We start from the raw sequence: 17,473 nt of genomic DNA on the forward strand, positions 1-17,473 counted from the left end.
GAGGTAAGGTCCTATACCTAATTCTAATTCTGCCCCTAAATTTAAGCCTTGTCTCAATACTAAACAAAATGTCTTTTTAAAATAAATCCAAACCCTAATACCAACCCTTTCAACCTACATTTAACAGTTCTCTTAACCCTAGCCCTAGGGCTGGTCCTGAGTTTAACCCTTCTCCTATTTCTAACCCTTGCTCTGGTCCTAAACTTATCTCTGTGCAACCCCCATCTTAAAATTGGCCCAAAACCTAATCATAACCGTAATTTCAGACATACATTTAACAATTTTCCTAACCATTGTGCCAGGAAGCAGAGGGCAGTGTCAACGCCTAGCGTTCTGTTTAAGGGGCGAAGAAGAGATTTGGCGGGAAATTTAAGCTTGTTTGTCAGGTAAGGGCCTCAGAAACTTGTTCCTTTAAACCTTTTTTGGTCAATTATATGTTCTTTGTCTCAAAGTGAGTAAAGTGTTTGTGTGTTGTGAAGCTTTTTATGCGATGTTAGCGTCATCTTGATGAAGAGAAAGCGATGGATGGTAACATCTCATTCATATGTTTTATACATGATTGGACTGGGTGTCTCCAGACTTATTCCAAATCCTGATCATATTTAATCTGGACATTTTGGTTCTATGAGTCAAGGACCATCATGTGGGTTTGGGTAACTTTGCTACAGTCACCTGGTATCCTGTTCAGACTCTGGATTGGAACTAAACCTACACTGGATTGCTGATGAACTGCATCATCTCATACAGGCATGAAAAGGCCTAAGAGCATGGGATGGACATTCTGAGAACTGGTGATGTTTACCTGCTTAAAGCTCACTGCAGAAGAACTTGTTTTGTTTCTCAAATTTTGGTGAATTTTAATTGTTTATTCTTTTTTCTGCATTATTCAAAGATATGACTCTGTATAGAGTTTTAAATGGATTTTGGGAACATGCTTGATAGATGCATTTCACGATAATTCTACTAAAGTAAAATGTCATCCGTTTCAAACTAAATAACGGCAATAACGTGTGGTTATTACTTATTTAGGAAAAGCAACCTCATTCCTTGGTCCAGGTAAACCCTGTGAGTGCTGCATCATAACCGTAGCTCTGGTCCTGAGTTTAAGCACTGTCCAATTCCTAATGCTTGCTCTGGTCCTAAATTTAACCCTTGTCCCAGTGCTAAACCCAATGTGACATCTGCCTAGCTTCATAGGTCAGTCAAGCTTAAGGGTTCCCAGCCCTATAGAGCCACAGGTTGAGGCTGGATTCCAGTATAGGCCATTTAAATATCCCACCACTCTATTAGGACTCTGACTTAAAAGTCCATTTTGAATGTTATTTTTATTTTTTATATTTTATTATTATTATTAAAGGTTAGGTTAAAAACCTGATTGCAACTTCTAATGACAGTTTTCAAAACAAGCCCTGACCAAGTCCCACATTGCTTAGTTACTGATGTGAGACCAGACCAAGGGCTCTCATAACTATATACAGTTATATTTACATTTACATTTACAGCATTTAGCAGATGCTCTTATCCAGAGCGATTTACAAGAAGTGCTTTGTCAATCTAGAGAAAGTATCTCTGCTAGTTACCAGTAGGTTAGAGAAAAAGATGGTCCTGAGCTCAGATACTGCTAGAGACACAGTCACTGCAGACACCAAGAGAAAAAGAACCAGAGTTGAACGCAGAACTCTGAGCCATTCAATGCAATACAATAACAATAAGGTACAATACAATAAACTACAATACAGAGTGCAGGACAATAAAATAAGTGCAGCTTATAGTTCAATGCTCAATATATAACCATGTACACGCAGATAATGGTGTTATAGAGTGGTGGGATGCTTTAAATGGCCAATACTGGAAACCAGCCTCAACCAGTGGCTCTCTGGGGGTGGCAAACCTTGGGCTTAGCTGATCTATGAAATAAAGCAAGGCTGGTCTAGGTCAGTGACTGGATGGGACTCCATGCTGCCTTCCCAGCAGTTCAAAGCTTTGCAAGAAAACCTTTATTTTAAAACTGAACTATGGCTACAGTAAAAAGAAGTTCATACTGTGGGACTAAGCAGAAGGCTTAAGACAGCAAATTGGAGGTCTGCATGTACTCAGTTATATATTCTACTGATTACAAGAACTGCATTGCCTTCCAGTACACAAACCTATGAGAACCTTTTGGTCTGGTCTCATGTCAGGAACTATGCAATGTGGGACTTGGACAGGACTTGTATTGAAAACTAACTGACATTAGAAGTTGCAGTCAGATTTTGCACCTTACCTTTACTTTGAAATAAAAAATAATTTTGATTAAAATTTAAGAACTTTTAAAAAGTCCGTCTCTGTTGAGTCATAATAGAGTGGTGGGATACTTTACATACTGGAAGCCAGTCTCAACAAGTGAATCTGTGGGGCTGGTAATCCTTAGAGTGGATTGATCTTGAATGAAGTTAGGCAAGGCTGGCTCAGGTCAGTGACTTGATGGGAGGCCATGCTGCCTTGCCAGGAGTTCAAAGATTTTGAAGCAAACCTTTATTTTGAAACTAAACTATGGATACAGTGGGACTAAGTAGAAGGCTTAAGACAGCAAATGAATTCTGTGTGGACTGAATTACTTTAGAAGACCTGTATTGGCTGCCATGTTCAAACACACACACACACACACAAACACACAAACACACACACAATAGCTTCAATCAGTGTATACAAATCTATAAGACGTAGATTTATGAGAGGTAAGCAATGTGGGGTTTGGTCAGGGCTTGTAATGAAAACCAACTGACATCAGAAGTTACAATCAGGTGTTCAACCTTACAAATTAAAGATATCAGTGACATCAAAGTGAAGAAAACTGTTAGGCCAAATATTTTTGAAACTTTTTACCTCTGCATGACTGAATTCGGTACAGGACATTTTAACTTTTTTACAGCTTCTATGCAAAACGTAATGACTTCTGTCAGTGCAGGAAATGTATTACTCTTTTTAATTAGTTTCTCCAGCTTCTTTTTCATTTCTCTCCTGGAGAAAGAAAAGGTATGTTTAATGGTGAGCAATATACTCTCAAGATTTTTTGCAATAATAGGCACTCTTAAATTAAATTCCCTTAATTCCTAAATTACACTCAACTGAGGGTTAAACACGTGTGCTGTGTTTCATTAAGAGCACCAGCAGATGGCGACAATGCTACATTGTAAGGTGTAAAAAGACATCTGTTTCTGTGCATCAGAGAGTGGACAAAATAACGGAAACACCACATGTAAATCACAACCACCTGCATATGTCAACTTTAAAAGTGCTTTGATTACCAGCATTTTGACAGTTCCAGTTTTCAATGCAACTAGAGAGAAATAATTGCCATAGAAATCTACCATAGAATATTCAGGCCCTCTGTGACTCAGCCTTAACTAAACCAGTTTCACAACACTGCTTTAAAAAAAAACCAGCATCACCCAGCATAGCTAGTCACCAGCAAAACCAGCATATGTTTGAGATACTGGCATGCTGAGTTATTAGGCTGATCACCAGCAAAATCAACGCATGTTGTGTTTTGGATGCTGTTATGCTGTGTGTAGCTAAATCAACATCAGACCTGCAAATCCATGGCTCAGGTCTTTGCATGAGCAGATCATGGGAGAGTCAGATGACTATCCAGGACCAGCAAGTTAGTGTTACAATATGTTTTAAGAGAACAATGTTATTACACCATTATTTTATTATGATTTATGTTAAATAATATTCATTCAAAATGCCACAAAATGCAAAATGGCAAGTATATGTAATGCTAAAAATCATTTATTTTTATTGCATATCACAGGACATACAAGATCAGGAGGAAATGCACCACACGCAGACATATAAAAATATAAAAATGAAAATGTCAACTAGACACATTTTTTCCATTAAAATGAACACAAAATATAATTGAAAGAATTTAACAAAGTTATCAGTATGATGCTGTCAAAAAATGCTTTGACAGAAACACAGACACATCAGCCATACTATTTGTACAAGACATGGCAAATAATTTACTAAGTCAACTCAATGCGCTGCAGCATTAGAGTGCAGAGGTTTGACTCGAGCCAAACGGGACAGTCCTAAACGCAGACCCAGTCCAGGAGATTTCACTGGAGCACTCTGACACGAGGTAGGGCTATTTCCCACCAGACCTGAAGACAGACAGACAGAAAAAAAGATGATAATTTACTTACTGCCTCAACTACACAAATGAATGGTATGGTACGTGTTCTCACCTATATATATATATATATATATATATATATATATATATACACACACACACACACACACACACACACACACACACACACCAGGCGCTAGTTGTGTAGATAACATATATAGAGGAATTGTCTGGATGGTGCAACATTTTCATCACTGCAGTTAAGCTGATGTTGTTATTGTGGTGTGCTGGCATAAGTGGATCAGACACAGCAGTTGCTGGATTTGCTATTTTTAAACAGTGGGTCCACCAACTGTCCACTCTATTAGACACTTAACTTGTTGGTCCACCTTGTATATGTACAGTCAGAGATCATCTGCTTAGCACAGTTTGTGTTATTCATCCTCTATTACTTCATCAGTACTTTACCAGTTGTGACTGGCAAGAACAATGCAGGTTTATTTACTCCTCTCCTTTAAACAGGGCAGGGTCAGCTACACTCATGCCTGACTGACGTCTGAATCACTGAACCTCCTGACCTTAATTACCCCTATATCAAATTGATAAATCTAGAGGTTCACACACTTTTGTCAATCAAAACATATAATGCTAGATCAATTTATTCAATAAAGAAAATAAAACTATGTATTTGCTTATAGTATTTGTTTTATTGAGTACTTTTTATCTAACATGACTTCAATGAAAACCACATTTTCAGGACAAACGTGCAAAATTTTAATGCTAAAGGACTCACAAATGTTTAAGCAGCACTGTATATATCGTTATTGGGACAAAAAACAAAAAAACCAAAAAAGCAACAATTTTACAGGAGAAGGAAAAATAACTTTCAATGCAAGTTACTATAACAAGATGTTATTCCAAGTCATTTTGGAGATTCAAACATAAATATAGTGGCGTAGTAGATTTTGTCCTTTTCCTGTAAAATTAGAATTTTGAAGATTCTGGGTTTATATATATATATATATATATATATATATATATATATATATATATATATATATATATAATATATACATACACACATGAGATGTTAAAACATGACTTACTTTACTTCACTTTATAATAGCATTACAATAAGTTCATTTGCAGACACAACACAACCTTGTATCTCCAAAAGGGAAACTTTACAGAAGAAGAAGAAATAACGTTCTTCATTTGTAAGGTAGTCAATGTAACACAAGGCAAAGGCCAACCAGAGCCTTCAAATTATGCAAGAAAGTAAAAAAAAAAAAAAAAACGACAAAAGTGGAGATACAAGGTTTTTGTACACACACACACACACACACATCAAACCTTAAAAACAATATTTCATTTTAAGAGTTAGGGATTTCGGCTAAGTGTAAATAGCAGTGGTATCATGCCGTCTTTAAATGGGTCTAGATACAATTTTCAGGTACTCTCACACTCACTCACTCTTTCTGAGCACAGCCTTCAAAGCCCAGCTTACCAGGAGGATTCCACTTTGGAAGTCTGCCACCTGCAGGACTGGAGCAGAGTGCATGCTTAGGCATAGGAGGAGTGATGGGACTCGTCTTCTGTGCAGGCACAGCCTGAGTAACTCCTGGACTCCTACTGACTGCCGTCTTACTAACTGTTAAGGAGAGACAAATCCAGCGGTGCAGGAGGCAGTTAATGATAAAGTATTCGCTTCAGATGTGCTTAACGAATTCTATTTAAAGGCAACTGCCATTTATATCCTGAGCACAAGAACCTTTTAAGCAATGTTCAGTTATACACTGACTGGTCATTTTATTAAACACACCTATCCTGTGTCCATTTTATTACGTCCACTGACTACAGAGATGTATTTTTTGTTTCTCTGCAGCATTTGGTGCTGTACATCAGTGGTCAGGAGCCTCACACACATTAATGGGCTACACTGACACAGTTCCAACCCTCAAATAATGCCTGCTTGAAAGGTCCTGTAAAGGGTTCTGACCACTGATGAACAGGATGAATAAAGGCTAACAGATGATGCAGAGAAAGAGCAGAACAGTCTGTAGCACTATAAAGTGTATTTGTATGGTAAGTGGACCTGATAAAATGGAAAAAAAGAGTATAAATGATTTCATTGAGTCAAAACAACAATTAATTTATTGAGTCCCAAGATCAAAAAAGACATTATGTTCCCTTGCTAAATTTCTGCATTCACTAACAAATGTAAATATTTCAAGAGAACGCAACACATTTACAAAATCCTTTGCACTCGAAAGGGAACGAAAATGTGTGAGGGTACACAAAACATTTGCAAGAGAACTCTAAATTATTGAGAGGGATGTCATGTGATTACCCGTTTTTATTCATTAACCACAGTCCGTTAGGGGTGTGTTTTATTATTCACACACTGAAGAAAACTAAAACTGAAGTAATTCGATTTCCCTTTATTTTGCAACAGATGTTTTAGATTTGATTTAGTTTTTTTTCCCACTGCTGGTTTTTGTTTAAGCAGTAGTTTTAGTTAAATAGAATAACCCTGCCCTGGGGTCCAGACCATAACATCACTGATTCGGTTGTGAAAAGAAAATGCAACAAACTAATTAACAATAAATCTACCAAAAACATTTGAAGTTGTAATTAAATAAATTAAATAAATGGGAAATAATTAATTAAATGAAGAGTGTTCTCTGACTTTTGCACCATTCTGTATCTTCAGGCCAAGCATCTCAAAATATCATGCAAAAAGCTTAACATTCAGAAAAACACAGCATGTAAACAGCTTATCTGCTGCTTATAATACCCCAAAAACATATGACTCTGCATAACATACCAAGACTGACACTTCAGCATGAAATTAAACAAAAAAAATGAAAACCTGCAGACTTCTGTGTGGCTTTGGGTAATTTTGGTGTGTTCCTCTCTTTCTTGGCTATCTTCTTCTTCTCATTCCTGCTTGTTTTCTTTTTCTCTCCTTTTTTCTTTACTGAGAATTCTTCATCCTCACTCTCGTCAGGATCACTGAAATCTGCGTCACTCTCTGAATATGTAAAGGCAAGAAAGAATCACAATGAAATTTTGTGCAATAAAGGTGAAGCCACTTCATACACCAATCTAGAGAAAGTGGACTGTGTCGGCTAATGTGCTACGAGTACCGGGTGTGTTCTGAGGTTTGTAGTCTTCATCCCCTGCGCTGTCGTTCTCGTCCTGCAACACGCGTTTCCGAGGCTGTCTGGTTTTTGAGGTCTTCTGTCTGGACGGGGTCTGCTCACTAGTGACGTGATCTAAGCCTAAGATCGTACAGGGTCAAGTGTTATGTTATAGACTGAATAACGGTATCAGCGTACGTCCAAAAAGTCAATGTGTCAAACAATAAACTTGATATATATTGTCATTATTTTCTTTAACGTATTCTCTTAGTTTAACCTTTCTCTGCAGCTGTAGCTCAGCCCTGAAGCTGAGTTGTTGCAAGTTGCTGCGACTCCACAACTGTAGCCCCATCGTTTAAATACAGTTTTTAAACGGCAAATTTCTTCCATGGACCTCTTGGTAAAACCAAAGTTATTTCTAGCTACTGAAGTATCATTTACAAGCACAACAGCACTAATATAACTAATTTCTCAGAGTACGCTGGACAGTTCTCATAGATACCCATGCTATTCTCACTGATGAAAATTGGACACTGTTCACGTTCACAGTACCCTGCATTCATGTGATGAAAAATAAATGTTACTGAATTACTGAAAATAAAGTCTGATATAACTGTTGACTATTTAAACAGCTATAACAAAATGCACTTTTATTATTATTTTTATATTATTGTAATTATTTTTCATTTATAATTTTTTTTTAATCAAACAAATTTGATGCGGTCAAATTTGTGCAAATATGACCAATGCAATTAATTGCAATTAACTACTCCAAAGAATGCCTGATCCATTATTTTAATTGTTTGACAGTCCCACTTTTAATAAAATGTTTGGTATAATGTACTTTCTGTTTTTAGGAGTACTGCCTGTCTGGTCCTGCACTCTGTGTGCTGCTTTAACCACCTGTCATTGCTCTGTACTGCTCTGTGCTCCAATTCCCTTTTGGCTTGTTGTGCTATGCTGCTCTAGGATAATCAGTGAAAGTTATCCATGTATAAGCTGGGTGTTGATCAATTTTTTTAGATATCAACTAGACTTCAATATTGACTCATGAATGATTTTTAATGGCTTCTTTTAAATTACAAACTATAAGTGGGTGTAGCATAAACTACAAATAAGTGTAAGGTGCTGAAAGTGGGCATATTTACAGACCACAACAGATTACCGGCTAATCAAAAAGCGCAGACTTATTAAAATGAATGTTAGACAACCAAGCAGCAGTCTAGATTTTAGAATAAGTATGTTTATTGGCCCACTGATGCTGATCAGACTGACTGCTAAGGCACTGAGATTTGGTATTGGATGTCATCAACTTCTGATACTCAGGCCTCATCAAAGTCCCACCCTACAATGGCACAGTAACTCATTAGTAGTCTACGTTCAATATCGTGTTCCTGCACATCATGGATTGTAATGTCCCAAAACATTTCTCATTTAACTTTGTATTTGAACTTTTTATCTGTATTTGTTAGTATATGATGCTTAACAGTGAACATAAGATATCTAAATTTATCTATTGGCAATATCATTACATGCAAGTGACACTCTGTCCTACCTAAGCAGTTGACATCCACACTGCAGTTTGACAACACAGGAGGTGAATCTCGAGGGAGGAGGTGGTATGAAGATGTATCGTCTTCTCGGCAAGAAATAAATCATTTTTAACAATATACCTTAGCAAAATAAGCATACTTAATGTTAACATGCATTACCTAAGCAACTGCCATCCATGCTGCAGTGTGTCAGCACAGGAGGCTGGCACTTTTCATCTTCGTCAGAGAGGAAACAAACAAGAATAGATTTATGCTAATATTAGTAAACAGGACAGGCATATTCGAACTATCAAGACATTTCCATCATTTATAAATATGTAAATAAAAGGTTTATGGATGTAGTGAAGGTGGACATGGAGATGGTTGGTGTGAAAGTAGAGGAGGCAGTGGATAGGGCAAGATGGAGGCAGATGATCTGCTGTGGCGACCCCTAAAGGGAGCAGCCGAAAGAAGAAGAAGAAGAAGAAGAAGAAGAAGAAGAAGAAGAAGAATATGTAAATGATAAAACATTCAAACCCAGAGCATTAGTGAGTGGTTCCTCCACTTTTTCCATACTCTGCAGCAGAGAGAGACTCAGCGCTGCTTCCAAATCTCTTTTATGTAGTTTTTCATCCAAAGACAGTCTGAAAAACACATTTCCACACTTACTAAAGTGTATTTTTATTCACATATAACAGACGTGATTAATCAGTACTTCCCACTTCATGTCTAATACAGAAAGTCAGAAAACACTGGTAATACCTCTCTTTGGGTCCTTTCCCAATTTTAGCATCCATTGCTTTTGGAGAGTTACTTGGAGTTTCCCTGTTACTTTCATGATGAGGGTCCTTAACAGATGCTCGAGCTTTTTTATTTGGAGGCCCTTTCACTGTGGCAAAATCTTCATCTGTCGTGCACATAAAACGTAAGATTAGCAAAACAGTTTGTAAGACCTTGTTTAAAGAGCGATTTCAAAAGTTCCACATTATTCCGTTGCTGAGATGCAAAAAAGCCTTTCAAAGCATTTTACTGTAAAAAGGTGTAATAAGGAGACACACTGAAACATTGGTCACTGTGTTCGCATGCTGTGGAACTAGACCTTCACATTTAACCCATCCGTGCAGTGAAACACCCACATACATGCACACTAGTGAACACACACACTAGGGGGCAGTGAGCACACTTGCCCAGGGCAGTGGGCAGCCCTACCCACGGCACCCAGGGAGCAATTGGGAGTTAGGTGCCTTGCTCAAGGGCTGAGGGGATCGAACCGGCAACCTTCCGGGCACTGGGCTGATTCCCTAACCTCCAGCCCATGACTGCCCCCAGTACACATTCTGTTTTTTTGTTTTTTTACAGTCGTGGTGATTAGAAACCAGGGGTCACAATGTCCACAATGCATATACAGCGTCATCTGAGTTTTTATGGCATTCGGCCATCTGGGTCCCACCACCAGCACCACTGCGAGCAATCCGAGCTCATTTAGCTGCTCTAAGCTCATTTTACCTCAAACCACTCTGAAAGGCTTTCACATCTTCACCTTTTAATTATGCAGAAATGACAGAAAATCGGCAGAACTCCTCTTTAAAATGTGCAGCGTTACGGATGAATAACAACCCGGGGCGATCAAAACAAGCACTGTAGTAAAGGTATCCAGTACATTACCGTCATCATCCAGGAAATCCGAGTAGTTAACGGTTTTTCTATTCCTGAAAAAAGGGGAAATGTTTAAGAACCTTGGAGAAAAAAACTGTTTCAGCAGCTGCAGGAGAGAAAGACGAGGATTCATAACTGACTCAAGTTCGCCAAGATAGAGTTTATATGACCTACGTTACAGAAGATGGTCAACAATGAGAACAGAAATGCTAAACAAACCTTGCTGGCCGGTCCATTTCATACAGAAGCATAAAAGACGAAGTTTAATTTTTACTTTAGAAGCAGCGGCTGAACCGTTTACCGCCCAGCCAACAGCAGCAGCGCTGCCCCGGCTCACGGGCTGGAGTATTAACCGACTCTCACACGCACACGCGCACGTTCCCTGGCCCCGGTTATACAGTGACAGTCTCAGGACGAACGGAATATCACCAAAATATGACCATAATATGACCACAACAATCTCGGACTGTAACTTTCTGTTTGCCAGCTAACCGCCTGTAAACAAACCAGGAAAAGCCATTTGAGGATTCCCGTTCTTAGATTCGCAAGAAAACAAGACCGCTTCCATCTGCCAATAAACATTTCTTGACTGATACAGAGACGCATTCAGACCCTGCTCCATCATGCATTTCCAAATTTTATCTAATTTAAATCACAGAAATTTACCGTCTGTTGAAAATCGAATCTGCTGACGCGGAGACAAACAGCGGGGCGTGACAACACGTGGAGCAGCACGTGGATCCACGCGGAGTGATCCGGACTCGAGTCAGACAGGGAATTGTGTTTTTTACACAGGGAATTGTGTTTTTCTGGGATGCTTTGGCAGCTTTCGTCCTTTACGAGAGCCGAGGTCACGCTCCTATGTTACAGCAATTAAACAGATTTTGTATATTTTTATAATTCAAATTAAATTTAATTCTTCACATAAAACCAGACAGCCAAAGAAAGCCGAATTCAGATTCTTTTGTATATCAGTTTAAAGTTCGGTTCAGCTGCTTGTTAACACAAACAGCTGATCAGCCATTCACACAGCCGCAGCTCACTGCATTTAGCATCATTACCGAGCATCAGAACGGGGAAGAAAGGTGATTTAAGGGACTTTGAACGTGGCGTGGTTGTTGGTGCCAGACGGGCTGGTCTGAGTATTTCAGAAACTGCTGATCTGCTGGGATTTTCACACACAACCATCTCTAGGGTTTACAGAGAACGGTCCGAAAAAGAGGAGATATCCAGTGAGCGGTCAGTTGTGTGGATGAAAATGCCTTGTTGATGTGAGAGGTCAGAGGAGAATGGGCAGACTGGTTCCAGATGATAGAAAGGCAGCAGGAACTCAAATAACCAACCAGAATCTCTGAGGAACGTTTCCAACACCTTGTTGAAAGTGTGCCACGAAGAATTAAGACAGTTCTGAAGGCAAAAGGGGGTCCAGCCTTTTACTAGCGTACCTGTACTGTACCTGTACCTGTTACTGTACCTAATAAAGTGACCAGTGAGTGTAGCCTCAATTTCAGGAATACATTTGTAATAAAATATGGGTCACCAATAATCTAGACTTGTTTCCAAACTGGAAATGTAAAAATAGAAAAGGTTGTTATTCATCACCTCCTGGGTGTGGAGGTGTCTATAGTCCAAACTGTGCACTTCTGCTATGTGGACAAATTGTATGTAGTTTTCATTAGACAAGTTTAAAAATATTTTGCTGGTTTTCTCATTCGCATTAAACTGTTTTTCAGTGCCAAGTACCATCTTGCTAAATAGCCATTCATATTGTTCAAATGCTAAAAGGTCATTTAAACCTAAAACTAGTTTTTAAAAAGCTTTTTGTCATATTATGCAGTTCACTGAATTGCAGCATTATCACCTCTGCTTTGACGGAACTCACAATTTTATCTTGTTTTCTTTCATCATTGTTCTCTCATCACAGCATGCAGCATGCGTTCTACAACATCATACAGCCATTGTCAATCCTTGTGGAGCTCAGCCAATTCTGACTGCTAGCCTAGCCACTGATCACCTGGGGCCTCATTTATAAAGCGTGCGTACGCACAAAAACGGGTCTGAAATGTGCGCACGCAACATCTTGCGCAAAAATTGTGATTTATAAAAAAGTACGTGGCGTAAAAACGTGCGTGGTTTTAAGCAAACTCTAGAGCTGCCGTAAACCTGTAAAACATTGCGGAGAGAGAGATAGAGTGGGGAAATAGTGACATCATCTGGTTAAATAGAGAATTGCAAGTAAATGCGCAAACCATCCTCACGCATCAGTTAATCCCGAATAGATCAAGATTAAGAACAGAAGGATTAACAAAGATTAACAAACACATATTAATTAATTATTAATTAATTTGCAGTCATTATTTTTTGTCTGTATGTTTAAGGTTTTAGTGCATGCTGTATCTTATTCGACTTTATTTGTAGTACTATTTTATTCTAGCTGGTTTTATTTCACTCTGCATTTTAATTAAGGTTAATTTAATTCTACATATTGTTTTATTTCACACTTTTAAACACGTTTTAAAAGGGTACTTAATAAAACGTATTTTATTATCATCATCATCATCATCATGACGACAGCAAATGGAACTAATAATAAAGCAATAAAGATACAGTAAAGGGAAATTGGTTGTTAATATTTTGAGATAATTAACAGCTGTAACTATTTGCAGTAAATCACAGCTATATAAATAGACAAGATCGACTGATGCGCTGTCTGTCATAATGGCTTTTTTGGCATTACTCGAAGATCTAGCGAGCCGCCAAATAAGGCGACAACGTATTTTTTCGAGATCATGAAGATTTTTTTGCAAACGATGATGACTGGTTAATGAGCCGATTTAGGTTTCCAAGAGCAATTCTCTTGACACTGTGTGCTGAGTTGGGTCCAGATTTGGAGAGACCAACACTACGAAATCGGGCAATACCTGTCCATTTACAGGTGTTAACAACCCTTGGATTCCTGGCAACTGGTTGCTTTCAGAGGGAATTAGCAGACAGGTTGGGGATATCTCAACCATCCTTAAGCTCCATGATGTCAGGCGTATTATCTGGCATAATAAAACTGACAGGTCGGTACATCAGGTTTCCTTACACTTTGAGTGAACAGGCTGACATTAAAGTGCAATTCGCAGCAGTGGCCGGTTTCCCAAATGTAATCGGAGCAATTGACTGCACTCATGTTGCCATAAGAGCACCAAGCCAGAATGAAGCTGCTTTCATCAACAGAAAGCAAATTCATTCTATAAACGTACAGGTCATATGCGATGCTACAATGACCTTAACCAACGTAGTTGCTCGATGGCCTGGTTCTACTCATGACTCATTTATTCTGAGGAACAGCAGTGTAGGAACCCGTCTTGAAAATGGAGCTGTACGGGATGGTTGGCTTCTTGGTAAGTTTAAAATGTATTATTATTATTTTAATTTAAGCAGTTGCCCTAGCAGTAAATGCAACATTATCTCTGATTAATTTCTTTAGGTGATAGTGGCTACCCGCTCAAGCGCTGGCTCCTCACTCCATTTCCAAACCCACAGAGCACAGAGGAGAGACGCTACAATGACGTGCACACTCTGACACGCTCTGTTGTTAGAACGCACCATCGGGCTGCTAAAAGGCCGATGGCGCTGTTTAGATGCATCAGGTGGGAGACTGCTTTACAACCCAGAGAAGGTCTGCCGGATAGTGAGAGCATGTGCCGTGCTACACAACATGGCACAGCAGAATGGTCTCCCCCTGATAATGACCGACCAACAAGCAAATGACCCTGAACCAGACCCACATGTTTACCCACCTGACGCACGTAATATTCAAGCAGTCAGACTGCGCGAGGACGTGATGCGTCGATTATAAATAATTGGAGAGAAACGCAAAGGTATTTTTTAACAAGTTCTTTTAATGTACTTGACATTTCAGACAGTATCCCCTTAATCTCTTTAAGCTCATTTGTTAAATTGTCAATTGCTGTAATTGTGTTTATTTGTGTTTGTAAAACAGCCTCAGTCAGAACACGACCTCCGCTTAAAGCACGTGGTGCACCGCTGGAGGCATCCGGGGCACCGGAGACACCGCTGGGGCCGGGTTGGCAGTCTTCAGCTGAATGACTGCTGTCCACTCCCACAGACCTCTCTAAAAAACAGTGATGGTTAAATAATTTAATAAACCATTCTAGGAAAAAAAGTCTGATTATTGCGTCTTTATTAAAACTATGTACGATTATGGATAATTTGTTTTTACCTGGTTCACCAGTGATGGGTTCATCAGCCAAGTCTGTATCGCCCTCCTTTTCAGTCACCACGCCACTTAACAGGGGTTCCCCAATTAAACATGCCATCCTCTCATGAAAAGAAGACGGAGAAAGTGTGGCCTTTCCCCCACCAGTAGCACTTGCACTCTTCCTGTGCAAAGAAATCCGTTTCTTTGCATCTACTTTCAAGTCCGATCATTTCTTTTTTACTTCTGCAACAGTGCGGCTTGTAGAGCTTACATTGTTAACAGCTGCAGCCACATGTTGCCACTCAACAAACTTGCGTTTGTTTGTCACTCCACTACTAAGGCTCCCAAACAACACATTTTTCCTTGCCTCGACCTCTGAAACAAGGACTTCCACTTCACATTCTCCAAATTTTCGTTTTTTCGTCTTTTTCTCATCCATTATTCTGCTTCAAAAAGAATGGGGCAAGCTGCCATTTAAATATTTATGAGTGATTTGCATTGACCATTTATGGGTAAAAGTGGGCGGGGCGGAGGCAGAACGTGCGGCTGATTCAGCTGCGCTCAGTTTGAAGATGGTTGTGATTTATAAAGAGGAAACAACGTGCAGGTGTGCGTACGCAGGGTTTTATAAATCAGATTTTTTTTTGTGCGCACGCAATTTCCTGGTTTTGAGCGCACGTACATTTTCACTCCAGATTCCACGCAAAGTTTTATAAATGAGGCCCCTGGTCTTGGGATGTCACATCATGCTGCACTATGGTATTGTTCTACCATATTGGCTGGGTTCATTCTTTGTTTTCATGCTGCAAACAGGCACACGCTGTGTAAGAGCTTAAATAGATTGCTTGTTCTATTGTGATTTTTCAGGTTGGTTATGCTTAAACAGTGAACCAAATCAAATTTGTGTATCTTAACGATATCCAGTCAGATGCCAAACAACTATATACGGTAATTAGCTAGACTAACAGTGTGGATCCATACAACCCCCTAAAAAAAGAATGGCATAATGATCTGGATATGCTAACATCACCAGCTCAGGCTTTTTCTGAGCTGGAGTGTGGCGTGAGTGTCTATTCTTTGGAGTAAATCAGAATTTTCAAGTTACTCATTGCCTGTGTACACTTCACAGCCACTGGAACACATAACCAGAGAGGATTCATACGATCTTTAACTTATTTACTGCCATACTCCACTCAGCCACTGGTGCATTTCACTCAGTTGCATACTTCACTTAGTCATTATAGGTAGTAACTGCTTTATCTGCTTGCCTGTAGTTAGTAAACAAATGGCAATATTACTACACTAAAGCCCACAAAAATCCATATTAGATCACATGTGGCTTAGGTTTACACTAGAATAGCAGTAAAGTATTTAAGAGAAATGGACAAATGATACTTGACACTTCAATTAATTACTAGTCTAGTCACAGCTTCTTATTCAAAATTTTGATTCCACTTTAAATACTGCAGCATCTACATTCTGGGGCCTCTGAGTTATTTAGATGATTCTTAACATGATAAATCCCATAAATGTTGTTGAACATTTTATACAGTACAAAACGATGATGTTTATCTGCACTCTCACTACAGTGCTTCCTATGTGCTGTTTAACTAGAGCTGCAATAATTGCATGAAAATATTTTTTCTGTCTGCTTCCCTTGACTTTGCTCTGATGTTTGTTCTGATAGTCATGTAAATCAGTGGGCCTGGAGGCCCACTACCCTGCACATTTTAGAGCTTTTCCTGCATTACCACTCCCACACGCTCAATAAGTGGATTGGTTGAAAACCATTAAAAAGTGCAGGCCAGTGGACCTCCAGGACCAGGGTAAAGAAATTATGATGTAGATCCACATGCTCTGCAAACATATTTAATGAGTTCATGGGCTACAGATCAGCCAAAAAAAAAAAAAAGTAGGTAGGAAAGGAAGATTTATTAAACTGCTGAGCCTGCCTTGGTCAACAAACCTAGCCACAATGGCAGATCACCCACAAGACACTGAGTCAGAAAATCACTTTCCTAAGCCTCACAGGTCAATAACTGCAATCAAGCTAGTATTACTAGTATCAGCGACCGAGAGAGCACATCAGAGCGAGCGACCGAGAGAGCATGAGGCCTGTTGACTTTTAATCTCATTTTATTTGTTTTAACTGTAGTTATTTATCTTTAATTTGTTATTTATTTATTTATTCTTAACCTACCGGACTGTCTAAAGACATGGCCCCACTCAGGTCTCCAGCTGGTTGTAGTAGCTGTCTGTGGCTGAGCCAGAAGGTCGCTGAACTCGAGGGAAGAATCTCGGTGCTCCACCAGATTAAAGACAATGAGGATTTCCTTGACTCCATGATGGCAACATCTCAGGCGATCAGTGCTGGATTAGACGGCAGTCTACCTCAAGCGGCTGCTTCAGCTGCGGGGGATGAGGAGCACTGGCCTCGGCTCGGAGGTAAGCCTAAGGCCGTGAAGGTGAACTGCTCCATGCCGAGCCAAGCCAAGCCATGGTCTGTTGCAGGTGGACGCTCGCGGGATGGTAGGCATTCCGCCCGCCACCCGACAATTAGGAAAATCTGTGTAAACAACAGGTTCTCCGTACTGGAAGAGCTGGATGATGCCACTCCAACAACACCCATCAGAGTGAGCTCTCCAGCCATCAACTTCACCCCCGCTCCATCCAAAAACTCCACCGGGCAGCTGGCCGCACCTGACCTGCAGAACTGTGGTTTAGCTCCGAGGGACATCCCCACCTCCAGAAGACCATCCGGCCAAGCTCCCTCCCAGACCCACACCCTGAGCGATCAGCCTGAACCCCCACA

At 39.7% G+C, this 17,473-nt stretch overlaps 1 protein-coding gene across 2 annotated transcripts; it reads right to left on the reverse strand.

Annotated features, from left to right (window-relative positions):
• Nucleotides 1-3,756: 3,756 nt before the first annotated feature.
• On the reverse strand, nucleotides 3,757-10,977 carry rad51ap1 (RAD51 associated protein 1). Of its 2 annotated transcripts, none has more exons than XM_037542365.1 (10): nucleotides 10,671-10,977; nucleotides 10,461-10,504; nucleotides 9,558-9,702; nucleotides 9,333-9,439; nucleotides 8,976-9,032; nucleotides 8,819-8,899; nucleotides 7,264-7,404; nucleotides 6,993-7,154; nucleotides 5,628-5,771; nucleotides 3,757-4,148 (listed from the first exon to the last, which is right to left on the reverse strand). In XM_037542365.1, the coding sequence occupies exons 1-10, from the start codon at nucleotides 10,700-10,702 to the stop codon at nucleotides 4,021-4,023; spliced, it is 1,041 nt and encodes a 346-aa protein (XP_037398262.1). In that variant the 5' UTR covers nucleotides 10,703-10,977; the 3' UTR covers nucleotides 3,757-4,020. The 2 variants fall into 2 exon arrangements, with proteins under 2 accessions (XP_037398262.1, XP_017578499.1); XM_017723010.2 differs by having other exon boundaries at nucleotides 7,270-7,404; nucleotides 10,671-10,975.
• Between the last annotated feature and the right edge of the window lie 6,496 nt (nucleotides 10,978-17,473).

Source organism: Pygocentrus nattereri, chromosome 11 (assembly GCF_015220715.1).
Source record: "Pygocentrus nattereri isolate fPygNat1 chromosome 11, fPygNat1.pri, whole genome shotgun sequence".
Lineage (NCBI taxonomy): Eukaryota > Metazoa > Chordata > Actinopteri > Characiformes > Serrasalmidae > Pygocentrus > Pygocentrus nattereri.